The sequence below is a fragment of the Hippoglossus hippoglossus genome, chromosome 1 (genome assembly GCF_009819705.1).
Source record: "Hippoglossus hippoglossus isolate fHipHip1 chromosome 1, fHipHip1.pri, whole genome shotgun sequence".
Taxonomy (NCBI): Eukaryota; Metazoa; Chordata; class Actinopteri; order Pleuronectiformes; family Pleuronectidae; genus Hippoglossus; species Hippoglossus hippoglossus.
Window position 1 is genome coordinate 12,762,692 of NC_047151.1, and position 27,918 is coordinate 12,790,609.

Consider the following 27,918-nt stretch of genomic DNA (forward strand, 5'->3'; position numbering starts at 1 on the left):
TGGCCAGGGCGTATATATATATATATTCAGTTGTAGATGTACATGTCAGCAAACAGGAACATTTTGCAGAAATGCTAAATACACGTTTAAGAATGTTACAAATATCTAGCCAGGATTAAGGACACACTTGTGGCTTGGCTCTATGGGTCATATCCATTCGGTTCATCACTTTGCTCAACCCAAAAGTATCTCAACTATTAAATGAAATTTAACCATGAACAATGTAGACATTCATTGTCCCCAGAGGATGATTTTAATAACATGCATAATCTTTATACCTGGTAATCCCTATACCTGTTGAGCTAACTAGCTGGATGTACCGCAGACTGCTCTCATGATTCCTAGTCTTGTTAATGTAAAAGGTCACATTTATATCATATCTTTCACATTGTTAGCAATCTAAATGAAAGAATATCAAATTATAACCATTGTATTGGTATATATTAAATAGTAAAAATATGATGCCTTGAAAACATAATATGTGCGATCTATTAAGATTAATAAGATACATAACTTGACACTTGACATATAAGTTTAAAATGAATAACAATGGAAGAACTCAATGGCCTTAATAATATTTTATCCAGCAAACAATATCGGGATGAGAAATATGAAGATGTTGACATTTTGCAGATTCGTTTAACAGCATATATAATTATATTTTCTTCAATGTGAATATTAAATGTTCATTAATTGCGGTCTACAGCCATGCTAATGGAGCTGGAGTCTGTACTTTGAGCTAAATGCTAACTTCAGAAAGCTAACGTGCTGTTTAACATGTGATTATAAGATGGTCATTGTCTTAGTTTGGTGCGTGAGCAACATTTGCTTATTTACAATAAACACAAATCATAGATGAGACCATGTTTTGTTTGATGTGAAAATGTGTCCATGTGTTGTTGAACATTATGTCTGGACTACAATATTCTCAAAGTACATTTAGGTGGTGCAAAAATAGTTAAAGAGTTAGCCTATATATAAATGTAATTAAATTAATTAGGCATTGTTAGCTGAGTGTGGAAAGAATCCATTAAAACGACAGCAGTGTTATTTTATGGTTGTATGTCTGATAAAGAAAGAAAAGAAATGTTTTTCCATCTCTTCTCTCTCTGAATGTCTGATTCAACCGTTCAGCAACTGAGTACATTACTTATCTGTTATTTAGTTGAATGTTAAACCAAAAGCTTGGCTATTGATGGATGTACCTGTGTAGTATTTGAAAACTATCACTTGGATTCTGTGGAATTTTATTTAAAAAACAAATTGCTCCAGATGGGAAAAAAATCATCACATACATTTTGTTCAATCCGTCATATCATATATTGAACTCTTTTTGAAACAGCATATTTATCTCTGTTTTTGATTATACTGACAGTATGTCATTGTATTTAAAATCCTAAAAATCTGTCATGTGCAGAAGAACCTTTCATAACGAGAATCTTGACTCAGCAGCAGCTTTTTGAGTCCACCAGTGTTTCTGCTGTTCTGAGTCTTGACATCAGTTTGCAGCTCAGAATAACATCCAGTTCTCGGAGATTCCCTTCAGTGACAAAACAGTCACTGTGAGGCTGACGAACCAAGACAGACAAAAACTTTTCACGGTAATCAGCACTCGTTTCCCAGCATAGAGTCACCTCGGAATCAATTCAAGTCCCAAACCGTGGTGTTATTCACACCGTATAATTGCTTTGTTCGTCTTTAGATGTTTAATGTCATAATGAGGTAAAGATCCAAGGATAGACCCTGCCTGGGGGGTCAGGCAGCTGAAGGCAAGGAGGGCTCTCGGAAAATGACTCACATCATGGTGGTACTTGTCATGCCCTGGCATAAGACCAGATCTCCAGCCGAGGCACAGTACCTCATTACACACAATTACGTGGAGAGGTCAATATCTGACAATCTGAGAGATGATGACATCTAAAGCAATTTATTCTCAAACATGAAAATCCCTGCACATGTAGAGAATCTGAATAAACCAGACGGAAGATAAATAGAAGTTTGCAATGCTACTTAAAGACACTGCAACAGGTTGACAAAGGCCAGAGTGTGTATGCTTATCCATGTGTATGAATTTAGTCAAGAAAAGATTTCAATCTGTTTGTTTTCTTGAGACTACAAGATAATTCTAAATTGTGTAGGGTTCCCAACAAAAGAACAACTTACGTCTTGGTTTGGCTGGAGAAGTGCTTGCGCAGTACAAGAGCCAGAGTGGAGAGAAACATGATGGTGGTGCACATTGTCCCTCACAGCCCACCACCCTGCAGCCAAAGACACAGCAGAGTTAACATGAACCCCCCATAGTGAATCCACTCACTGCAGCAGAGGGAAACCTTTTCCAGCAGCCTCCAGGTGTTCTCTCTCTCTCTGCCTGCCTGCCAGCCTGGATCGGGAACGTTAGGGGATTAGTCAATCCCAGATTAGAAAAGATGACATGGTGCATTATTGAGGCACAGCACTGCTGCACGACTAAGCCATACGTATGTGTCTGCCGCATGTTGTCATGTGTGTGTGCAGTTATTGTGTATGATGCAGATATTTATTTCATAATCTCCAGTTGAAAACACCTGCCTACAGGTTGATTTTGTAGCATTTGAGTTATTTTTTGCATATTATCATTTTTGACAATAGACGTCTATGGACTAGTCAGATTGTTTTTTAGCCTCACCTGCTCAACCTCTGTGTCCATGTGGTACAGCAAAAAGGTTTGCGACTGTGATCTTCTAATACCTGTTGATAGTAAATAAAAATCATTGGCCCACAGTGCTAGACATAACTTTTCACTGTTCATTTGCTGTTCATGTGAAAGATATTTCCATGTGAATCTGTGAAATGGTCGAGGATAACCTGCAGGGGCATTTACAGCCACAATAAAAGCTGTTTCCCACTGAGGTACTTTTGTATAATGACCGTTATTAAGGGAAACAAGCCAACAACCTGGCAACACAATGAGGATGGCATAGTGAAAGTAGCTGTAAACACACACAATGGATAAACACACACACACACACAAATCAAATCCTCCCTATTCTCTGTCTCATTCGGCTGAAGTTATGTTTCTTGCAGACAGCAAGACGTGGATATTCTCAAGCCTGTCATGACATTCCCCGCAAGAGCATCTGTGACTCTGCTGTCACCGCTCTGTCAGGGAACCTGTGGTGCGTGGACAGATGGATGTTCACACAAGTCGCTGTCAGGAATGTCAAGTTGCAGTGATGTGGCTGCGCATCTCATCTGCAGCTTTGAGACGAGCTCATGCCGCCTAATTGGAAAAATCTTCAGGCCTCCTCTCGAACTTTGTGTTAAAGGAGCGCTGCTTGGGCTCAGCAGTGCTTACAAAACAGCAGGGTGAAGTGTCACTGAGCTGTTATTTGTGTTGACCTGCATGTACTGGCTGGCTCAGCTGTGCTCTGGCCTTGTTTGATGCAAAGAATTAAGGGATTTATTGCAGCAAATTGGACACCATGTTGAGCTATTAGCTCCCAGGTTCCTGCCACAAACAGACCTGAGGATTTGTCTGTGCACACCTTTGACTGAAATATCTCAGCAACTATTGGTTAGATTGCCATGAAATTTTGTAGCTTAATTTTCTACATAGACTGTAGATAAAAATGTCTGCAGTCTGTTAGACTGGAAATCGAAGCCAATGCCGATGTGCCTGAAGCCTGTTGTCTCTTAACCAACAGAGGGTGACTCCACTGGTTGCAAAAAGAAGTTTCTGTAGAAGTGTGTGAGAATATGAAATAGTTTTTTAGTTTAAGGTCTCAATTGGTAGTTTCAAGTCTTCCTCGAAACAGCATGATGTTTATTTTGTAAATTATGGTCCCATTTTGAGTAATTTAGAAAACAAAGTACAGGTTGCATTGAGGCGTGAATACCGTGTTACGGTAACAGCTGGCATTGTCCAATGGGTGCAGGTTGCAGATGTAGGTACACGTGTAGTGTCCTCATGTCTCAGTCAGGCTTCCCTTCCACTAAAAATGGTTTCTTCTGGTTTAAATAAACCCAAGAAGGTGCTGACCAGAATGCCAAACCCCAGGCTTCAAATCAGCGGTTCATAATCCAATGGATGACGTCATGGTGTGTTGCCACTTGGTAACTACATTTCTCTTATGTTTAGTGCGAATAAGTAATTCATGGTGCCAAAATTTACAAAGGTGCGGACAGTATGCAGAACTCTGAGGTTGCACTCATTGATTGCACATGTGCCAGAAAAAATGTAAATAAAAATTGGGCATCATATGTAGTCACTGTGCTCTTTGTACAACTCAGTGGTCACACAATAGACAACATGACAGCTCTTCAAACGTAAAGCCAAATCATCTCAATTGCCCCCTGGTGGCTGGCTGCAATTAGTGGATTTCATGTAGTTGCTATCAAAGTGATAGCAACTTTCAATTGCTAATTTCTTCCGGTAAGTTTAGTTGTAATTAGTTATTTGATGTTATAAAAACAGGGTGAAACATCGTGATTGATAGCTGAGACTGAATTGCACTAGCGCAGGCTCTGGCTCCAAATGAAGTCCCTGCAAGATAGAAGCATTTGTATCAGAGATATTTTGGCTTCATTTTTAGATAGTGGGAGGAAGTGGAGACATGTTGTTCACCTTTATATACAGTCTGTGGTTCACACACACAGTTTTCATTTCTCTTTTTTTATGCTTGTTGTCAGGAGTTCATAAAAAGGTTTTCTGGTGTCAGCATGTGTGAAATTCGCTAACTTTGACGCTGTTTATGCTGAGAATTAACCAAATAATAAAATCAAAACAATTAGCTGAAAGATGCTAAAAGGCTCTGTAGCACTGAGAGGCAACTGTTTGTGGGTTTGTTTATGACCACCATCCTCTTTCACATTACAAATCAATATTTGACCCTTTTTCAACATTACAGTTGAAATACATGGCTCACTTCTACCGTTTACCCTGTGCCACCAATGATACAAATGTTATGGCTCAGGAGGGAGAGCGGGTTGCCCACTAACCAGAACGTGGGCTCTGGTTGGATCCCAGTCTCCCCCATTCTGCGTGTCGTAGTGTCATTGGGCACTACTGAACCCCAAATTGCATCACCCCTAAAGACTGTGCAACTAATGTGTCAAAGAGAAAGTGCTGCACATAGATGTACTGTATGAATGTGTATGAATAGTGAATCTGTACTGTCATCAAAACTAGAAAAGCTCTTTATAAATACAGACCATTTACAATTTGCAAAGCTTGTGAATTTTCAGAGCTGATCTCCAGCTGATCTCCTCTGTGTCAGTTTCCACTCAGAATAACTGGTTAATCTGAATATCTCATTACCTGCTGAGAGACTCATATACGTGTGAGTGTGTCTGCACTCATTATTAAATGATGAATTTTAATGCATCTTGAAGCTTGAAATATTTCTGGCCTCTGATACTGAGAAATGGGTGAGTCTAGTTCCTTTGCCAGTTTAACCAGTTGTTTGCCTCTGAGTGTGTTTTCAGGTCCGTGTCAAAGCAGAGTTTGTACAGGTGGGTTTGCACAGACCCTTTTACCGCTCTCCAGAAATGACACTATCTGGCCGCGGGGAAAATATGTCGCCATGGTTACAAGTCAGTGTCCTCTCGACCACGCTGTGCACGGTGGGAGAATGATTATATTTTCTGACTCTCGTAGTGCTGTTTACCTGCTTCCTGTTGCTTAAGCCAGGCTGCAAGAAGGTATAATGGATTCCCTGTGTGACTGTAAATGACTGAAATTGTATTAGCTTGAATAGAAATCAAAACAAAAATATTAAAAACCACTTCCTGCATTCAGAAAGCAGATACAACAAAGTCTTCCTCTCCCATTTGTGACAACATGTACAGTCTGAATAAATTATTGTATAGATTTGAAAAATCAGTGTCTTCCTCCCTGCATGAACCTCCCACTGGAGCCTTAGATAGAGTCTCGCCTGGAGCATCAAGCAGTGAACAGGCAACCATTAATCATTGATTAGGAACATTTACATTTCATTCCTTTTAATTATCTCTTGTTCACGAAACAGTGGGACTGCCAAGCAGAGTATATTTTCACTGATGATGTGCAGGCAGGAGACTCGTGTGATGCTGGGTTATCTGGGTCAAGTTCACTTTGGTTTGGGAGATTTAAGACAAAAAAAAAGATGTTTTAAAAAACAGGAATAGACCTCGGCAGAAAATATACTCAGTTGTCCTTGAAGAACAAGAATCATTGTTATTCATCAAAAAGAATATCGGAAAATAATCCATTCTCTTCACTTTTTCACTGCTACAGTCCGCTCAAACACAAGAAATTGGAAAAGGTCATGGTAGTTCTGTGTGTCAAACATTGATTTTAAAATACTACTGGTCTATAGAAAAGCACACAGAGGTTCAGAGCCAAAAAAACGTTTCTCTGCTCTGCTGCTACCCCATGAACCAACCATCCTCCCATGGAGGATCAGCATTCGTTACCTATAAGCCCATATCTGCAACACCCTCCAGCTCTCAGCTCTTTACAATCAAGGCTTACAACTTTTTTCTGTTCGTCACTTTTAGTTCATGTGTCTCATTGGAAAATTTAATTGTATTGTTCTTTTTTTTAATCTTGTTTTGTTCTTTTCCTTCCCTACATTGTTTTGTCATTTACATTTTTTTGCCTTCATGTGTTGTATTTTTTAACTGTCATGCAGATTAGGGCACCAAGGCCCTAACTTTTCACTTGTTATAAAATACGATATGAGAAGATTAGACAAGATAAGACAAGATAATCCTTTATTATTCTCACTACAGGGAAATTTGTCACAGCAGGAAAGGGGATAGTGAAAATTTCAAACATCATTAAAAGTAACCATACTATATAAACAAAACAATGTCAAATTATATAAAATGAAAAAAATGTTATGTTTATGTTATGATATTGGGGTAAACTGATTTTAAGGGCTAAACCATACCTAGACTGTCTTCCTAAGAAAAACAACAGAATCAATCAACAACCTCAGACTTTAACGGAGGGGGCTGCTGCTCGTTTCCTATCACCATTGTAAATCTATATTTTTCTTTTACGCAGGACAATGATTGTTGCATAACCTTAACTACATAATCAATATGGTCCCCATAACAACAAGGGGCCCTAAACTACATAACAGAGTCATTATTATATCCAAACCACCATCTTTAATTTCTGTGGCTAAAAATATCCACACATTAACCATAATGCTACTTTGTACCAATTTTAGAAGATACAGACGGATTGTCCAGCTCGTAGGGTACGTCTGAACAGAAACCTCTACTATGTGTCATGGGTGTATTTTGTTGTTTGATTTGGGGCTCTCAAAACAACAAATACATAGGTTATTACCCAGCAATCTTGTCAGCTGCTTCGTTGCCCTGTTGCTCTGTATGTGGTGAAGTTACAAGACTCTCCGCTGCTGTGTGCGTTGTCATTGGTCATTTGGTCTCACCTAAGCTGGAAAAGAGGGACACCTACCCCGTCAACTTTCCCTAATGCAGGAAGAAAGGACTGAGTGTTTGTGAGCTGTAGTTTCTTGTAGTTTAGTTTTTTAATAGTTTCTAATTTACCTGTGCAGTGAAATCTATATATAAAGATGGACGACATGACAGCTCGCGAAAATGAAGCCAAATCATATCGATTACCCCCTGGTGGCTAGCTGCAGAGCATGGCATATAAACCTGCCTCCTGCAAGTTAGTGGATAGGACATGAGCCAAACTAAAAAGATATACATGTCAAATAATGTATTTCTCAAAGATGTTTTTTCTCATTTTAGTTTTTTTGTCACAATGATGTATAAGTTTGTTTTTAATTAGTTATTTTATGCTATAAAAACAAGGTAAAATGCATGATTGACAGCCGGGACTGACAGGATTGGTCAAGCGCTCGTATCCGAGGTAACTCAATACTGCGGCTCCAGAGTGAAGACATGTTGTTAATCTTTATGTACAGTCTATGGTACAAATGTAATAGCACAATGGGCTCTATCAAATTTTGGCAGTTGTAAATGGACAGACATGGGGGGGGTCAAAACCCACTGTATATCAAATTCTTACATGAGTACTTCATGAAAAAGTGGGAAGAAATGTATTGATCAACATATTAGTTTGTTTCCACAAATATTTTCTAAAACAGTTTTATTGTCCTATGAAAATTTGATGTGCACAATGGCTGCAATATCTTTTTAATATTTATTCCATTACAAAAAAGAGAGGATTTTAACTCCTTGCTTTCTGTCAGTTCTCAGAAACAGAAGGTGGGTGAAGTGAGCCATTACGAGGGAACTAAATTGGTGGTTCAGCTTTACACATTTGAAGTGACTCATTTTGGCCTGATCTTTGTAACTTGCAATTATGGTGATCGAGGAGTTGCCAACACTCAAAATCATTCTGGAATTTAGAAAAGGTGGTGTTGAATTTACAAATGCATTTTTTTTTCAGGTGATGTAACCTGAATGTAACATGTTTCTGGCAAGCAGCGACATTTACAACGGCCACACACTTTAATTAAACATCCCTCTCCTCTTGTTAACTGGAAACTCGTTTAGTCATTGATATATTTGATTCATTTAATCCTGTAGGAGACATTTTTGTTCATTGTATCAGATCTAACATGCTCATTGAAAACATCACTCAGGATCGGACACAGAGACTCATTTACCAGTATATTTTATTGATGGGTCTTGATCCATTTTCACCAGGTCTGCAAAGACACAAATTTGTGGTAGGCTGTGCAAACATGCTCAAAACACTTAAAAGCCACTGCACTGGCTCCCACCAACAACGCGTATACAATGATATATTCATATACAGTATTCAAATACATAGATTCCATCTCCTAGATATATTTAGAAAAATATAGAGTCCTAACTTTTCAACTGATAGACAGAAACATTTCACAACAAAAACACAGAGTTCCCCTATTATGCTGTGATGCCCTTATGTTGCTGGAAGAGAATGACCGTGTGAAATAAATGAATGACCAAAGGAAAGTTTGTCTGACCATACATTGGATTAAGAGCCGCTGCGGTGCACTTGACATGCGAGGACATGCCCAACCCAACATAGGGTATGCAAGACCAAGTGTGTGCGTGAGAAGAGTGATAAAGAAATTGATTGAGCGTGATCAGGATGTGTCTGCACATAATTGTTTGTGTGTGTGTGTATGTGTGTGTGTGTGTGTGTGTGTGTGTGTGTGTGTGTGTGTGTGTGTGTGTGTGTGTGTGTGTGTGTGTGTGTGTGTGTGTGTGTGTGTGTGTGTGTGTGTGTGTGTGTGTGTGTGTGTGTACGTACTTGTATTTCTATCTTTGTAAGGACCAGTGATAAACCTGACAGAGTGAGGACATTTTGGGAAAGTAAGGACATTCTTCTTCTTCTTAGTTCGGTTTATTGGGGGGGGGGGTTCAGTTTTGGGCATTCCTCAATTAATAAGGGTGAAATCCTGGACCATGGTCTGAACCAAGGTTCATGTCTTTGTTACATTGTTTACCTTTGATCCAGTTAGCTTTGGTGTCACAGTGCAATTTAGGTAGCGGACTAAAGAATTGTGAATGACATACATGCATCCTATCATCATTACTTATGTGGGCTGCGTCTGCCTGTACTTGACATTGATAGATTAGCAGACAGGCATGTTACTGACATTGGAGTGTTGTCAATCCCTCTGGTATAGTCTTTCCATTTGTATAGAGTGAATGAATGAACTGGTTCATTTAGTTACAATTGCCACTGTAATAACATTATGGTACAACTGTCAGCATCACAAACACGGTACTCATGGTTCTCAAAAGTGTCGAATGAACATCCTTGTCATTTAAAATGTCTGAGAGGAAGACTGCAAGCAATCCTGCGAGCCTCTTCCATGTCGTTTACTTTGTTTTTTTCTGTCTAAATTTCCTTTAATTTGATGAGCTAAATTTTTGTCTGTTGATCTGGACCATGGTCCGAGGCACCTTTCTCAACTGTTGTTTTGGTTCAGACTAAACCAAAAAGTTCGAAAGTCCGGACAAAGCAAGGTAGGTTTAAAAAATGGGTTTAATGGTTCTGCTTATAATCAGGCTTGCGTTAGCATGAGTTTAGGTATTAGGGTTATGCATGTAGTGTCCTAAGGGATACGAAACCTGCAGCTTCGAAAGAAAGCGAAGAGTGTCTCCGTCTTGTGTGAGTGTGTTTATAAATTGGCTTCACACCACACACTGTTTAATAAACAAGACGTCAGGAGAACTCTGCTTAACAAAAATATTGCTGAACCTCAGGCTACATGAGGTCTGACCTCAAAAGGAACATGAACGTCAAGAGTCAGGAATGGTGTGTATTTTGAAATGGATCCTGGCCTGAAAACAGCTTTACGGCCTCCAGATGTATTTGAGCCAAAGTGGAAATGGTACAGCTTGAGGTTTGTTTGAGTCCTCTGTAAGTTTTTCTTTCCACTTGTGTCACTTGTCATTGGGTAACACAGGCTTATGACCGTCCAGTTTAACGTGAGTGGCACCTTATCTTAATGGGAACTTCTGTTAAACTTCTGCAAGTGAGTTGGATGCAAGTGGCCAAGTGTTATGCAAAAATCAACAAAAGAAAATGTGACTTAATACAAGTTTATACAAATATTAGAAAAGAAAGTTGATGACAAATACACAAAGTTTTCTACAGCCATATGTAAAGTTTAAAATGGAGAGATAATTTTTGCCCAAATTGTGTGAACAAGACCAGGTAGATGAAAACATACTTTTGATGATGTAACCATTTTGTCTAAGACAGTGGCTATTAATTAAACTCTCAATTAATGAATTTGTGTAAGATAATGAAGCATGCATGCTCAGGGGTCAGGTTAGCAAGATGCATTCAAAACAAACAGTGAAGAAAAACCATGGGATCAAGTTTACTGTCAATACAGCAGTATCTCTTTGTGTAAAGACTTTTTTTTGCAAATTTTAAAATACACTTACGCAAAAGGAACAAATCAGTTAAATAAATAGAAAGATGTAGTTCACATTGTTAACTTTAACTTGGCTTCCTTTTTCTTTCTCTTCCTAGTTTCTCCAAAATTCTCCCTGGCTGTTACAAATTCAAACAATTTTCATAGTGGGGAGAATCTTATTAAGTACTGTTGTGAATGGGTGCCATGGTGTGGTGGCCTTAAGACCATCTGTCCAGTCATAATTGTTGTCAGTGTCGCGCTGGGCCCTGACTGAGGCACTAGGAAGTTACAGTAGATGAATGAGCAAATGAGGAGGAGAGGAGACTCATTACTTCCTCATTAATGCCAGATGCTGATGCCAAGGGGGTTCAGACAGGAGATACAGGACGTCACCGGAGCAGATGCAAACTCGAGATTGGATCAAATGTCCGTCCTAAACAGATTTGCTGCGTATGTTTGGGAATTGACTGGACGGAGAATTGCAGATGGGGACTGCAAACAGCTGCGCACGCAGTCCAAAGACTCTTGATTAGCAAAGTTCTGGTGACAGGAAGGCGAGGTTAAATAAGGTAGGGGAAGTTAGTTTGACAGTGTGCAGCATGCTGGAGGATGGATAAATATGATATCGTGAGAGTTTCCAGATAAATTTGTAAGGAAAAATAATCTTGCACCATTCACCTGGTCAAATATGAAAACAAAACCCATGTGTTAGAGCCAATAACTGCATATAAAGATAAAGATAGCTCGAAAAATTGAAGTATCAAAACATATCAATTACCCCCTGGTGGCTGTAGAGGTCATAAACCCTGCCTGGACCAAACAATTTTTTTTAAATAAACATAAAATAGATTTTGGTTACTATCATTTACGGTCATTCTTATCACAGTGATGTACGTCAGAGTGTTGTTGTTTTTTGATAATTTGGATTTCAGTTTGTTAACTGATGTTATAAAACCTCATGATTAACAGCTGAGATTAACTTGCGATAGGTCAGACATTTATAGCAGGACCTCGATACCACAGCTCCACTCCCCAATCAGTACTACTCTGTCTTCAGATGACGTCACCAGCGCAAGATAGCTGCACCCGCATCCGGGGTATTTTAACTTAATTTTTCATCAGTGGGCAGAAGTGTAGAAGCATCATCCATCTTTATATACAATCATTGGTTAGGGTGTAAGCAGCACAATTCAACTTATACATTTCATATATTTGTACGTATTTTGATATCACTGCTAATGATGGACTGGTTTAAAAAACAGACTGATGGCACTTCTAAAGCTGACATGTTTTCCGCAGACCTCTAAAGTGAGATTTTAAAGCCCTTAATGGAGCCTTTAATGCAGCACATCTCTCTGATGGGATTTTGAAGAGGTAAACTAAGTGACAGTCCTGTAAATATTACCACAGAGGTGGTCTCATAGCATGCCTGTGTGTGAATCTGTACATGTATGGTTACTGTCTGTGTCCACCTGCTGATATTTTCCTTGTGTAAGGAAAGTGATAAAAAAAAAACTTTAGCCAAGAAAAAAAAGCCCTCTTCAACACATCAACAGACCCACATGCCAATGAGGTGTAAACAAAGGCAGAAGAGTATGCACACTTGCCCACTGTACACTTATACAAACAACACCCCAGTAAAGTTAAACAAGACATTAAGAGCACGCAATGCATCAATAGAGATTTAAAGGGGTGCAGGTCCCCTAAACATGAGGATATATTCTAGTAGGACACAAAGAGAATCTATTAACAGTCAGCAGCTCCATGGTCCCGTAGCCGGGGCTTCAACAACTAACTGCCCCCGTCCAAAGCTTGAAAATCATTCCTTGTCTAAACATTTCTTAATCTCTCGCCTTCAAATATCATGAGGTGTATTTATCTGTGCGGCTCAGACTGGAGACGCTTCTTTCTCCGCAGATTTCCACAGAAATGAACTCTGTAAAGTAATAATCCGCGAACATTTCTGTTTAAATAAATGTCTGTCTGACATCCTCAAGTGAACATTCAGGAAAACCCTACCCTGAACAGAGATTGTCCAGTCATAGCTTAGGTAGCATGCTTGTCAAGCCTTGGAATGGCTTAACAGTATAGAAACTGCTCTAAACATCAGCATGTCTTCCTAACAAGCCTACTATATACAGTAGTGACCTCAAACAACCATTATTAACCAGTTACAAGTTGTAGTTACATTTTGTAGTATTTTCCAAGTATGGGAGCCAGGTCCTTTTCCATTTTCCTTTAAAATAATTTACCAGAATACAATAGTTTTCCTTTGATTTGTATCTTTCATGCTTCTGCATAATGCTATTGCTCACTTATTTTCATTTATTCTACATAAATCATGTACCATTAGTTTTAGCTTGATCAAAACCTTTAAGTGGATATGTGAGACCATTTCACAGGGTTTTCTAAACCTTTTAGAAGTCAGTCTGAGACAGCTATTTAAACTGTAAACTTGCAGCTGGCATGGCATGCCAGCAGAAACCTGCTACCAATAATTGTATTACAAATGGCAAAGTCATTTAGCTAATTATTTGCCTGCTTTTGTTTATCTCTGTCTGTAGTCAAGAAATTACAAAGAATTTAAATTGGTAGTCTGTTATCATTGTAACGTTTATGTGCTATGCTAAACTGGAAAGCTTGACAGGCCCAGTAACAGACCAGCCTATTGAAAGGTCTATTGTCAATGAAAGTTACAGACCTGCAAAGAAAAACATCTACTAGTCCATTAAAGCTTTTGTATTTGTCTGAGGACGTCTATTGTTTATGGCGAAGATCCCGTGCTACAGAGGAAGTGAAGTATTACATGGTTTTGGTAGCAGTTTTTAGAGACAGAGTATTTTAGAGTTTTTAGAATAAAGAGGACAGAACAGGATCGAAGCACTGATCGCCTCAGTGGCTGTAAATACACTCCAAAGCACCACTTACACAAACTAATATTTCATAAGCAAGGTTAAATGACATGTGGCTACATTGTTTGTATTCAAGTGGTTTCTGGGAAGTGCAATGCAGACAAACCACAGCAACGAAGGTTTAGCACCAAATTGTCACCAAAGGAAAGAACAGAGTTGCACGGATTACCACGTTAATCTCATCCATGTCTATGGAACATCATCACACAATCCTTTCAACACACTGGTCTACTTCCGCATTTTACATGATCACCAACACATCATTTAACTTTTTTCATTTCATTAAGTCCATTGGAAACTCCTTTACCCTCCTCTTCTCCTTGATTCTTCAAACCGCTGAGCTGGAGACCTGGAGCCAGCCCACCTCTGTGTAGGCCCCTGTGACGTGCCAGTACACTGCCGCCATCAGTTTGGTCCACACCATCTGCACCTCTGCTGTGAAGAATTCAGGGAAATCTTCAGCCAACACCTCCAGCATCACGCTGCTCAGGATCTGGGAAGAGTGGGGGATCAAAAAGAAACGTGATCAACATTAAAAAAAATAAGGGAAATGGTATGAGAAAGAGAGGAGGTTAGAAAGAGTGAAAACTTTTGACGACCAAGATAATGGCAGATGGAGGTAGGAGAGAGTAATGCAGAGAAATAATTCTCAGTAGGTACAGCGGAGGCAATGTGGTGGGAAAAAAAGAATGCAATTTTACCATTACAGAAAAGTGGGCGAGACAGGTGAGAATTGAAAATGATAAAAGTAAAACATGAAAGCAGTGGGTAGGCAGGAAATACAGAGGGAATGAAAAAGGAAAAGTGGAAAGAAAAGGATGACACAGGTGGGCAGAGAAAAAGTAGCAGATATAAAGGGAAAGCAAAGACAATGTTGTTGATGGGCAACAGTCTTCAAACACAGCAATGAAACAGTATCAGTGATGTATGAGGACATGTAAAAACTCCACATGTCTCAATTAAACTGTAAATTCAACTGTGACAAAAACATTTAAAAGAATAACATGCATTTTGGTAAAAGGTCTTCACGCAATATTAATTTCCTATGTATTTCCAAAACTTTTTACTGATTGGGTTAACGACAATGTGTTTTTAAACTGTGATCTACAGGTGCTGGTCGGACTTATTAGGTGAGATTGTAACCGCTGGCAACTGTCAGCTGCCTCCTTCATGTTTTTCAGGCTGTCAAGTGGTCATCCAGGGAACCAGCCCGCCACATATAAAAGCCTGTTATTATGTGACCAAAAAGCCATACTCTAGCTTAACCTCCGTCTTCATGACAGTTGAAAAGTTGAAAAGTTGAGGAAAAATAAGTAAGTTTCAGCTTTTGTTAAGAGTTTTTTGTTCTTCAAGAAAGAAGCTTAAAATTATTATAATAACTAGAAGAACACTAGGGTGCGTACCACCGCCAAGGCTGATTGGCCACTTTATCACCATATTGTGTATACATGAATTAAGACCAAATACACCAAGAACATCATCTGGATCATCACCATATTTCACCTGTTCATAGATATTAGCACTCTACAAATGCCTGTTATATTTCCTAAAGATCTCTGCAGTATTACTTGAGACATTTTATAAAACTTTCCTATCTCGCTTTGTGAAAGAAATGACTATCTGATTCTACTCCAAAAGTTAATGGGTTCTTCCTTGGCCCAAACCAACTCTTTTACCTAGTTTCAATAAAATCCTTTCCGTAATTTTAAGTAAAGCGCAAAGACCAAGGTAACAGGAGGTAAAAAGCACACTTTCATTCAACAGGTGGCCAGAAACACCACTTCAAATGAGTCATAATATTGCTCTGTAACTGCTGGATGCATAACACAGCTTCAGCTTTAACAGTGTCCAGGTTTGTTTCTCCTGCTCCTAAGTGGCAAAGAATATTAACAGTTTGTTATTTTTCTTGTTCGGTCCATAAAATCCAGAATCCAGAAACTATTGTAAGTTGTCCCCTAAACAACTATTTGAAGGTAAAACTAGATTCAACCACCAAAAGTGTTAAATAATTTATATAAACTATCTAAAAATGCCTAATGAATAAGGAGAAAATATTCTCAATTAATACGATAATCGTTTTGAGAGCTACTAATGATATACAGGTAATACATTCACTACCAATGTGATCACCATCATCTTAAGGCAGGTAGTCACCTTTGTACATGAGGGGGTTAAAACTTTAGGAAAGACACAGAGGGACTAATTAATTTAATGATTTATTCACAAACCGATCAATTAAATCTTAAAACATATTCTAAAGGCAGTCGGAAGTCAGTGGTGTTTAAATGGTGGCAGCATGTTCTCCTCACAGCTGCATTTATGAACCTACCGCAGATGACATTCAAAACACTTGAAGAGGGGAAGCATCAGCATTCAATCACATGAAGACGGAAGCATATTGGATTTTCACATAGAAAATTGATTTGGTTTAAGAATTAAACGTGGGTTTTTTCTGATTCTACTGGTAACCAGCACTGCTACCTAACCCTGAAATGATTTTAAAATTTAATAACTTGTTTCTGCAATTAGCTGCTGAAAAGTACTTTTTGACGTCCTAAATGAACATCACTGTGCTACTGTTCTGTTCACCTTGGCTGAATACAGGTGAGACACATTTTGTGTGTTCATGTGTGTCAGACAATGTCCCACAAGCACAAACTGATTATAACTGAACCATAATAAAGAGATAAGAGCAGTAGAGGAATATGATTTTTGGCTTGACTAGATTCAAATAGGCAGAAGAATCCCCTTGTGACAAGACTGTAATGAGAACATTTCTTTAGGGTGTAAATAGGGTAATTTCAAGGGGCTTCGGAAGCAGGAAAATACTTCCACTATGCTACTTATGCAGGAAAGAGAGAGGCTGATGATTTTCTTTCAGAGAGCAATCTGCTTTATATCATGGGCACTCCAATCAAATTGTTAAAAGAAAAGAAAACAATGCCCATGTGTCAATGTAATCATAGGGATTATTGTTGGCAGCACCAATTCTGTGAAATATAGAAAATCAGAAGCAGAAATGTGGCAGACTAAACTATACCCGAGAGTGGATTTATTACCTTAAAATACATGGGCTCCACCTTGTGTTTGATAGCATGGGCCTTCCCCACCAGGGCCAGCACTGCAGACACTTTCTCTGGGTCATGGAGGTTTTCCACCACAGTATTGATGGCGTTCATCACCCTGCGGGCATGGTGCCGAAGTTGGCTGCTTCGCTCCATCTCCTCTGGGTCATCCATGTCCTGGAACTGGCTGAAGTACTGTTTGGCTGACGGGAAGTTCACAAAGAACCTGAGCAGACCAAAGAAAATCATCCATTTATTATCTATACCGTTTTTCCTTTGAGGGAGACTGGACCCAATCCCTGGTAACATAGGGCAAGAGGCGGGGTGCACCCTCGACAGGTCGCCAGCGCAGAGAAAAACAACCATTCAAGCTCATATTCACACCTATGGAACATTTTGAATCTCCAATAAACTTAACCCCAAGCTGTATGTCTTTGTACTGTGGGAGGAGGCCAGAGTACCTGGAGAAAACCCATAAAGACACAGCAAAGTCCTCGGTCAAACCAATTGAGTTCGACTGACAAACCTAAAAGACGACTTGTCGAGCAGTGTGGATGTTAGGATCGCAGTTTTGGTCGGTCCACTACTTTGGTTCAGACAGACTGATTATCTCCATAGCTACTGAAGCCATGAGATTATTTTTCATTAAAGTCAATTAATCTTAATGCCTTTAATGAACCTCTGAGTCACAGCATGTCAAATGTTTAATTATCCAGTGAAATTTCAGTATCTAGGGATGAATTAGGGAAGAAATTAGAACAAACAGGTTCTGTGAAGAGCTCTGACGTGTTTGATTAACTTCTGACTTTTCCCCTGACTTCAGCTGTCAATGTTTTTTTTCTCTTTTTTCATTCAGAGTGAAACTTGTCTACAACTACTAATAGCAGTGCCATGAAATTTGGTATTAGCATTGCTGTTAACTTGTTATGTGGTTAGCCAGTTTCTATGCCCTAATTCTATTCCTTGTAGTTTTCTCGACCTATTAATTTGCCAAAAGCTTCCAATTCATGAGTTGCAACCGTTTGCAAACATTTCTCGAAATTTTTTTGTTGGCACCGATGGCTATGGTTATATCGCATCCAAGCTGCACCAAAAGACTTGACACCTGGTTCGGTCTAAGGTTTTAAACAAACCCAAATGCATGACAATTTGGCAGCTACATTTTTACCAAACAGACAGAAGCAAGGTAATGTGACAATACACCGTGATAGAAATAATGGATTTAAATTGTAAAAATCTTTTTTAACTATTTGAGCTGATTATTTCTCAATTGGTTTGTAAGTGAAGAAAAGTGAAAGGAGGAAGAAAAAGAAACAACAGAGAGAAAATGTGCCCGCTTCATATAATTTTCTGAACGTTAGAGTGTTAGAGCAGACACACTATAACCTATAAACTCCTGAGTACATCGAGCATTAAAGCCACAAACACTTCACGTGGGCAAGACAGACATCCTCACTTAACATTGTTGTGAGTCTATATTCTTAAATTGTTGTTGGAAATAAAGATGACAGCTATGACATTTGTTAGGCTTAACTGAGACAAATTCCTTCAGAGTCCCATTATAATCCAGAGGAAATCTACTTTAATGGGAATCATGCCTGTGTCACAACATTCGACCAAATGTGGGGAATAATGCTGGAATAAATATTAACCGAGAAATGAATGATGCTGGAATACAATGTCTTTCTATTTCATTTACAAAGAATATGAAGAGTCAAATGATGCAAACAAAGCCTTTAAATGCACAGTATGACATGAATACTGATCAGTTTCTTTCTTTGTAAGCTTTCGAAGTGCACACTGTGAAGTCTGTAATGTCTGTGTGCACTCCACCTCTGCACCATCTGAATCACAGGTGGTGTCTGGCAGGATCCTCAAAAGTGCAGCGGCACCAGTGAGACTCTGATGGTTAAGTTTGATTTGATGCAGGTGTTAATTTTCAAGCATGTCTGGTTCTGTTAATGCTACTGGATCAACCTGAAAAACACCCACTGAAAGGCTCAGATTAAAAAGCCTTACAATGTTATGCATTTATGGGCCTATTATATAATGTGTTTTAGCTTCAACAATGTAATGATCATGAACATTAGTAAATCTACTTTAATTAAATCCTTCCCATTGAAACCATAGTCTGTGTGACAGCTCCCAAAACTGAAGCCAAAGCATCTTGATCGCCCCCTGGTGGCTGTCTGCAGTATAGGTCATAAACTCTGCCCCGCCATGTAAGAGGATGCGACTTGGACCAATGAAAAAAAATTTAAAAACTTAAAATTAAGTTCTTCTTAAAGTTGATGTCTATCCTTTTAGGTAGTTCTTATCACCACTGTATGTCCAAGTGCAGTTTGTCCAGTAAATTGGTTTTAATTGGTTTATTTGATGCTATAAAAACAGGGTGAAACATCATGATGACAGCTTAGACTGACTCGTGATTGGTCGAGTGCATGTATAAGCAGGACCTCGCTACTCACAATTGCAGACTTCAAATGGTTGGTGTCATTGTCAAATCATTGATGCTCAATGGCAGCGTTCTCGCATCCAGGATATTTTGGGAGGAAGTGGAGACGCATTGTCATCCCTCTTTATATACAGTCTATGGTCGTCTATGGTCACTAACCAGAGGGCCGGTGGTTTGATCCCTTGCTCCTCCTGTCTGCATGCTTTGGGAAAGATACTGAACCCAAAATTGCTCTAAATTGCAGTGTGATAGAAAAAAAAGGCAGCACAGTAGCACTGTGCCACATAAATATTGTCCTTTTACTATTCATTTTAAATGGCCATACATATATATTTAAATAATACAGTGTTTATCTAAAAAAAATAAAATAAATGTTATGGTCATTTTAGTTCATCTTTGTTGCTAATTGACAGGTTTATGGTAAAATTAAAAAAACGATGTCACTGCATTAAAAGTCAGTAGAATTCCTCTTCTGGGTGCCATGAACGTCTGTACCAAATTACACTGCAGTCCAATAGTTGTTGAGCTGTTGCATTGAGGACCAAAGTGATGGACACTAAGAGTTTGCTTAGGATGAAAAAGGTAGTGCAGCTATCCTGTCCTGATATGCTCCTTATAACTGTTTTTCTGTTAAGAAAAAAACTGGTGCCAAGCTTCACTTTCAAAACTCTGCTCTGCATCAAAGACTCATGATGTGGAAGAACCTGACAGTCGCCTTTGATGTGTCTGGAGTGTGTTTAAGAAGTTATTTTAGCTGCAGATGTGGTGAATTCCATTCTTGAAACCACCATGGTCGATGTTAGCCGAGAGGTAAACAAAGAAAATGTAAATTGACTTGTGGGATTCTAGTTACGAAGATTTGTTTTGGTTCAGGGGGTTTGATGGTTTTCATCGCGGCCGACTATGTGAGCTCATAACAGCTCAGTATGAGAGAGGAACAAGTTTACACCCAAGAAATAAGAAAATGTCCACAAGCTCCGCTGAAGGGGTTTGTGAGGAATGTGTCAGATTAGGAACAATGACAACAATGCGACAACAGTGGAGTTTATAGCTATCACACAGCTTCAGAACTTCACAGACAGCCACTGACTGACGGATTTATGTACACACACACACACACACACACACACACACACACACACACACACACACACACACTTGTGCTCTGACCCACTTTAAATCTTGTCAGTCCTCCAGCTGACTAGAATTGCTAGTGCAGTTATTTCCCAGTTGGAGTTTGGCCGTCGGCAGCACTACTACACCACATCCACATCCCTCCAGATCTGATGTCATGCTAGGCCTACAAAGGCTCAACTTGCCCGTAGCACTTCTAGCTTGGCTGTACCAGCTGTCACGATACGTACGCACACTTTTTTCTTGGGTGACAGGAATAACACAGGCTGTCTAGTAGCTCTTGTTCTGCTTAGACAAACATGAAAGTTAACTGCAGCGCTTTAAGAAACAGGGTGCCGCTCTGATGCCTTCTTTGAAGAATACAGAGTTCTTCTTTTTGTGCCTGTCCTCTTGTGTTACAATGAGGAATGTTTAATCCCCTGCTACCTCGGCATGGTTTTACAGAACAGTGAAAGAAAATACTCAACAGGCACATCACAAAGAACAGCTAACCTTGAGGTGACGCTGGAGGAGAAGTCAGAGGAATCTTTGACTGGGAACCATGAATATCTGCAGCAAATTCTGTGCCAATCCATTCAATATATGTTGAGATGTTTCACAGGTTGAGTGCAAACTTTGACCTGATGGTGTAGAAGTCACTAGAATCACAAGGAATAACCCTCTGAAAACATTCATTTCAGTCTGGACCTAAGTGGTGGACAGCCCGACTTAGCAATGTCCTCTTTTGGAGTTTTAAATGCTGCTAGCATATCTAAAAGATGGAGGTAGCAGTGACATCAGTGGCAGTTCTAGACCAATTTTACTGAGGGGGCCAGGCTGGGGCCAGTTGTTTTATAAGAGAGGCACATTCAATCAGGGACAAAAGAGACAAAGACAGTGTTCAAGCTTTCAACATTTTTAGTTCAGTAGCCTATATACAGTAATAGTGCACACAAAAAAAGCCAACATATAATACTTTGATTTGTATTTGTTACAGTTATGTCTGCAGGCATAACAATATGCAGAGTCCGATAGTTTAGAATATTCAGCCAGGGATGAATGTCTTGAAGCTCCTTTTCCTGTCCCCCATCAAAGTCCTTGGAAACAATTTCAAGTTAGGCTGCATCGGTGGGTCTTCTTTAAATTTGCTGATATCTGTGGAGAAAGGCAAGCCCAAATATATACAAGGCACATATAGCAATCAAAAAACACCAATAGGATATCTATCTTGATTGATTAATGACAATGATGGAGCATTTTATTAATCTCAATCATAAATACAACTATACCAATACTACATGGTTCTACATGTACAACCATTAGAACTCTAATGAAACTGCTTTAAAAGCAGGAAAATATCTTTTCAACATCACAAACCTGATGGTCCAGTGCTTGTGAGTGTGTCTCACACTCTCCTTGCATGTCACCCTCAGCCTCACTCTCAGGATCTTCATCCGTCTCTCCTTACTGCTCTGTGCCCTCACAAAACAGTCTCTCCAACTAATAAGTCGTCTGGCTTTCCCTCTGTCGTGCTCTACACTTTCTCTTCAGCGCTCTCAACTCCAGGATCGTCTGGCTTTGTCTCAATGTCTGCCCCATTATTGTCTGTTTTATTTTTGGGGGTGAAATAGGACATAATCTCCCTTTTCCTCTTCATTTAGATGATAGCTATTATTTAAAGCAAAAACAATGGAGAGTAGCACACATGCAAGTTAGCAACACAGAGTATTAATATACTGTTGCTGTCTTGTTTGAATTATTTCATGTTGAGGTAGCCTTTAGGCTAACAATTCACAATTAGATTTAAAAAACACGATTGAGACGAATGTAGAGCATGCCATTAACTCAAGCAAACAATTCATGGAGAGATACATTTTCTTCTTAAACACTATCATTAAGCTTATATCGAGTATAAATGCAACCAAACTCAGCTGTTTACACTGGCTGCTATTAAGTTAACTAGGTAACATTTCCTGAGCAGAAGTCTTGCCTTGTAACAATTACATAAATACGATAGTCATGCTCACCTTCAACTCTTTGTGGTAGTCTCACAACGTCTTCTTGCTTCTAGTCAGAGCTGACAGGTGGTAAGCAGCATACTTTTGTATCGTGCCTACATTTTGTCAGACAGCGGCAATGCGGAGCTAAGGGATCTGACTTGGATATAGAGCCACACACATTTGTTCTGCCTTTCGCGTCAGCGCCATATAATCACAAGAGAGTGACCATTTCATTATTATTGTAATCTTCGGTCGAAGGGGGGCCACAGGGGGGTACAAGCTCAGTGTTACAGGGGCACTGGCCCCTGTTGGACCCCCAAAACCGCCAGAGTGAAATCTTGATCCTCAATATGACATGTATTATTGCATGATGGGAAACATGTGGAGAGGAGTGCTGGTGTTAAGTAATTTGGAGATGTCACACTGAGCACATCCCTGCACCTGCCTCTGCATTTAAATGAATTCATCAGAGCCATTAGTGGAGCCTGTTAATCACACTCTGATTAGACTCCTTTTATTATTTTTTGGATAATTCTTTGGAGTATTGTGAACAACCTTGAGCCGTGGTACTAGAACTACTAGAACTACTAGAGTCTTTTTTTTTCTCAAGACAAACTCAATAACTCCATACAGCTGCCTTAATTATTGACAAATAAACACACAACCCACATGATTTTAGAATACGTAAAATCAAATAAGTCATCAAATCAAACTCTAGATGTTGGTCCTGTGAGGCACTTGGATGGATGGATGGACGGATGGATGGATCTGTATAAGTGAAGTGTTTGGATGGTGATTGCCTCATCAGATACCACTAAGCATTTACAGTAAACCAGATCCAGCAGGCAGCTGATGAGATTTCTTTCAAAATTCACTTTCATTGCGACACTTCAATGTCTTTTCCGCTTCGTGAAAATGTGCCTGAATCCTCCCGTCTTCACTATTAGAGTCAAAGTACGCAGAGTTTAATTGTATTCACAAAGCTGCCATATGCACTGTTCCACTGATGCCTGGGGTGTACTCACTCTTTGGTGCAATTGCATTTGCGCGCATTGGTGAGATCAACTGAGGCTAATGTCGCTGTCTATTCTCTCCATGCATCCAGGCAGATGGATCGAGATGAAAATGCAAATCCGTGTGTTCACGTGGGGGATGTTGTGCACTGATCTCAAATATATGATCTCAACCGTGCAAGGCCCTGACCCAGAGTCAGCCTCAGGTTATGTTAGGTAACTGAGGAACTGCCAGCCAACTGTTGATAATTACACCCTTTGTGCATCGCACGTAGACAGAATGATTCAATTGGCATGTGAGGCCTGGAACAATCAGTCAAATCAATAAGAAATTATTCGAAAACACTTTTGATGACTGATTTGACATTTTGGTTAATTTTACCAAGAAAAAATACGAAGCATTCACTGATATTGGAAAAATATCAGTGATTGCAGCTTTTAGCAACCTGAAAGCATCCCCATGACTCTATATATTGTGATGGACATTTGTATGTTATTCCTTTACCAATCCGCTCAGGGTGGAATGTGGTACATTGGGAACTCAACATATGTAAAGAATTAAAAAGAGCAACAGTGGAGAGGATGGAGAGTGAGTGAAGCGTGGGGGGAGATATTTAGGTGCCAAAGCTGTCATCCACAGATAAGAACACAACACACACACACACACACACACAAACACACACACACACACACACACACACACACACACACACACACACACACACACACACACACACACACACACACACACACACACACTAAAGATGCTCTCTGCCCCTTCCACTCACTCCCTTCAGGGATTCTCATTGCCCCCAAACTGAAAATCAGCTTGCCTCGCTCATATCGTTCTCCTTGGCTGTGACTTGCTGTCCATTTTAACAAGCTAGCAACTAGTGGACTTATTAGTGTAACACTGAGGCAGTTTAGCCGGGGACATTCAAACCAAATCAAGTCTTTTTTCTTTGATGAAAACAAGCATGAGAAGAATAAGGAAAAAAACACAGACAAGTTGTGTTACATCTAGTTTGTCTACAGCTCTTTGCAGTGAAGCTTCACAGAGCATTACTCCCTGTTAAAGATTCTGTTTACAATTCAGATTTAAATAAAGACAGTAGCAATGGATGAGTATGAGGGTTATGAAAGCAAGGTGCTTACATGTCCAAAGATGAAAATGTATGTCTCCTAATTTGAGGAACAAATTCAGCATATTAACCATCTCAGAGACCTTGTGGACTGTGGAGTATTTCTTCAGCATTATAATGAGAGGAATGCCATGTTCCTTCCCTTCACTTGTCACATCTCAGTTATTGGTGAGAAGGTGAGGGAATGAGTGCAGAACAGCAGAAAGTGGTGTGTGTGTGTGTGTGTGTGTGTGTGTGTGTGTGTGTGTGTGTGTGTGTGTGTGTGTGTGTGTGTGTGTGTGTGTGTGTGTGTGTGTGCGTGCGTGCGTGCGTGCGTACGTGCGTGTGTGTGTGTGTGTGTGTCCGTGTGGTGTGTGTGTCCGTGTGTGTGTATGTGCGTGTATGTCCTATGCAGAATGCAGCATCCGTTAATCGTTATCATTGCATTTCCTACATCTTTCCTACACTGCGTCAGTGTCTCCTTAGAGCCATCACATCAATAAGACACACAAATGACTCAACAGATGCACAGACCATGACCTTCTCTGTCTTACTTTGTTTATGTGTGTGTGTGTGCGCGCGCATATTCGTGTGCAGGTGTTACTCTGCGCTCCTGTCACTGAACAACAAAAAATCCCTAAAGGTGTGGTAACATCATAGACTGAATACAAGAGACACGTCTCCACTTCCTCCCACTATCCAAAAATGAAACCAAAATATCTTGTGCATTTGGAGTCGGAGTTTGGGGGATGGAGCCATGGTGGCAAGATCCCACCAATACCCCAGCTTGACCAATCAATGAGTCAGTCTCAGTGTGATTTAAACTATTTAAAACAGAAAACATCTTTTTAAAGAGCCCCGTGTCCCATCCACTAACATAGAGGATGTGTTTATGACTTATACTGCAGCCATCCAGCAGGTGGCGATAAAGGCGCGTTGGCTACAGTTTTGGGGCACAGTCATGTCGTCCATCTTGAAATACAGTCTATGGGTAATAAAGGACTATTTCTTCAAAACATGGTGTCAGTAGTGACTCCATCATAATCAAAAAGGTATCAAACTATTTTACAGACTAAGCTCATAAACTCAGTGATTAATGGGGCAACTTTAATTAAATGTATAATATTTATAGTAATATAACTGCCTTCTATGATTAAAAGTTTCAAGTCTGATCTACCTGTAACTCCACCCCACGAGTGAAGACACAGGGTATGACACCAGCACAGTGACCTTTAATACACTGTAGATCTGCTATCAGAGTCGGATTATTAGTCTCATTACTCACAGTTTATAACAGTTCATCACAGTCTCATTTTACACATCTGAAGTCGAGTGAAGGAATGTTTCAAACCCTCTTACTCAATTCACCTGAAATTAGTTTTTTTCCCTGAGATTCTCAGATATCTCAAAAAGGATTGCCAAAAAAATTACATCAGTTTATGTTAAACCAATGTGGCTCCACCATGACTGGTACAACTGAAACCGACACTTATGATGCACTGCTCAGAGATAGTTTGTTTTTAATTTACATTTTAAATTCTGTATGAACCTGACAGGTAAAATTTTATATATGCAAGTGATATCTACAAACAAAACAACCAAAGGAGTGAGGTTGATGAGAAAGTCATTTTACAAGGTTATGCTCCATACAGCACAAAACAAAGTCAAAATGTCTCTCAGCATTTGGTAAACATAATATGTGTCTCATTTCTAAACATAATCATTTATTGTTCTATAAACCTTCTAAAGTTAAGTTTCGTTAAAGATTCTACTTTTTCATCTTCTTCGTTTGGTTTATTGAAGGGTTGCAAGAAACATCTAGGTGCATTACTGCCACCTTCTGCTGTGCTCTCTTTCCCTTTTCATTGCTTTACCTTGGGGTGACAAATTGGCTTCTGCTTCTTCTTTGTTTGGTTTATTGGCGAGTGGCAACCAACATCAAGGTGCATTACTGCCATTTACTGTGTCTTCTTGTTCTTCTTCTTCAAACTTCTTACTCTATCTGTGTTCTCCTTCTTCATATTGGTTTTCAACAGATTTCTACTTCTTCTTCTTTGTTTGGTTTATTGGCAGGTGGCTACCAACGTCAAGGTGCATTACCTTGTTTGTCTTTTGTACCCTTCACGTGGTCTTCATTATGTCTTTGATTCAAAGATAGACAAGATTTCTGAGGACAAGTTACTCCTTTACTTTTCAACCTCTAGTTAATATAAGATGCACTGGATGATGAATTAAAAGAGAGGGGTCCTAGCCCCCTACGGAAATTCACCTTGACTTTGGTTGCCACCCGCCAATAAACCAAACAAAGAAGAAGAAGAAGCCACAGTAGATGGTGGTAATGCACCTGTTGGTTGCCACCCAACCGACTGCCAATAAATGAACAAAGAAGAAGATGAATTAAAGAAAGGGAAGAAGAGAGGACCTGTTGATTGCAGTCAGGAAAAAGAGGCACATCCAGTAAATGGCAGAGTGCACCTTGACGTTAGTTGCCACCCAGCAATGAACCGAACAAAGAAGAAGAAGAATTAAAGAAAGTGCCTCAGTTTTCACTTTGAGAGTAAACACTCAGAATTACAAGATGTGTTCACTCATCTCTTGTTCATCAGTTTACTCGCACTGAGAAACAGATGTTTGAGTCTGCACCTCTTGACCAAACTCACCTTATGAGCACGGACACCCCCACGTCCTCGCAGTTCTTGTACACCAGCCCCCACGTGCCCTGGATGATCTCCCGCTCGGCGTCGGACAGCGGCTCGGCGCGCTCCGGACGGTCCTCCCCCCGCTGCACTCCCAGCAGCTGCGGCGGCGGAGGCGGCGAGGGCGGCGGAGACTCCCGGCGAGACATCCTCCTGCGGCGCAGCAGCCCGGAGGCTCCCAGCAGCGCCCGCGGGAGGTAGGGGATGAGGGAGGGGGGGAGGGAGACGGAGAGCTGAGACCCCACGGCGGGAGCTGGGAGAGGAGAGCCTGGGTGAGAAGAGGAGAGGAGCGGAGAGGAGGAAGAAGAGGAGGAGGAAGAGGAGCGGAGGCAGGCAGCGCTCACAGGCTGAAAGAAACAAGGGGGAAATTGATGGAGCACTTGATGGAGCACCCAGTCCCCCACTGCCACCCACCAAGCTCTCTCCCTCCGAGCTCTCCCACACTGGTCCTCCCTCCACCTATAAACTTATTCCTCTCACTGTTCCTCTCTCTCCTTTCTCTTCTCTTCACTCTTCCCACCTCTCTCTCTCCCTCTATCTCTTCCTCCCTCTCTCCCCCAGTGGGAAGATGCTTGTCAGTGATGCTGATGTTGCGCCTCTGTCACTTCAACTCTCCCTCCTTCTGATCCTCTGCTGGAGGAGATGAGGCGTGTGTGT

General features: G+C 40.2%; 1 protein-coding gene across 1 annotated transcript; it reads right to left on the bottom strand.

Moving 5' to 3' along the window:
• Positions 1–129: 129 nt before the first annotated feature.
• On the bottom strand, positions 130–27,918 carry cygb2 (cytoglobin 2). The gene is made up of 4 exons (XM_034594048.1): positions 27,226–27,918; positions 16,858–17,089; positions 11,828–14,291; positions 130–140 (listed from the first exon to the last, which is right to left on the bottom strand). Exons 1-3 carry the CDS (start codon positions 27,408–27,410, stop codon positions 14,127–14,129), a joined length of 582 nt encoding a protein of 193 aa, XP_034449939.1. The 5' UTR covers positions 27,411–27,918; the 3' UTR covers positions 130–140; positions 11,828–14,126.

Coding starts and splice junctions, on each gene's coding strand:
- cygb2 (XM_034594048.1), bottom strand. CDS start 27,410: ATGTCTCGCCGGGAGTCTCCGCCGCCCTCGCCGCCTCCGCCGCCGCAG. Junction 17,090..27,225: donor GGGGTGTCCGTGCTCATAAG/GTGAGTTTGGTC, acceptor TGGTCTGCTCAG/GTTCTTTGTGAACTTCCCGT. Junction 14,292..16,857: donor TGGAGCCCATGTATTTTAAG/GTAATAAATCCA, acceptor CACTCTTCCCAG/ATCCTGAGCAGCGTGATGCT.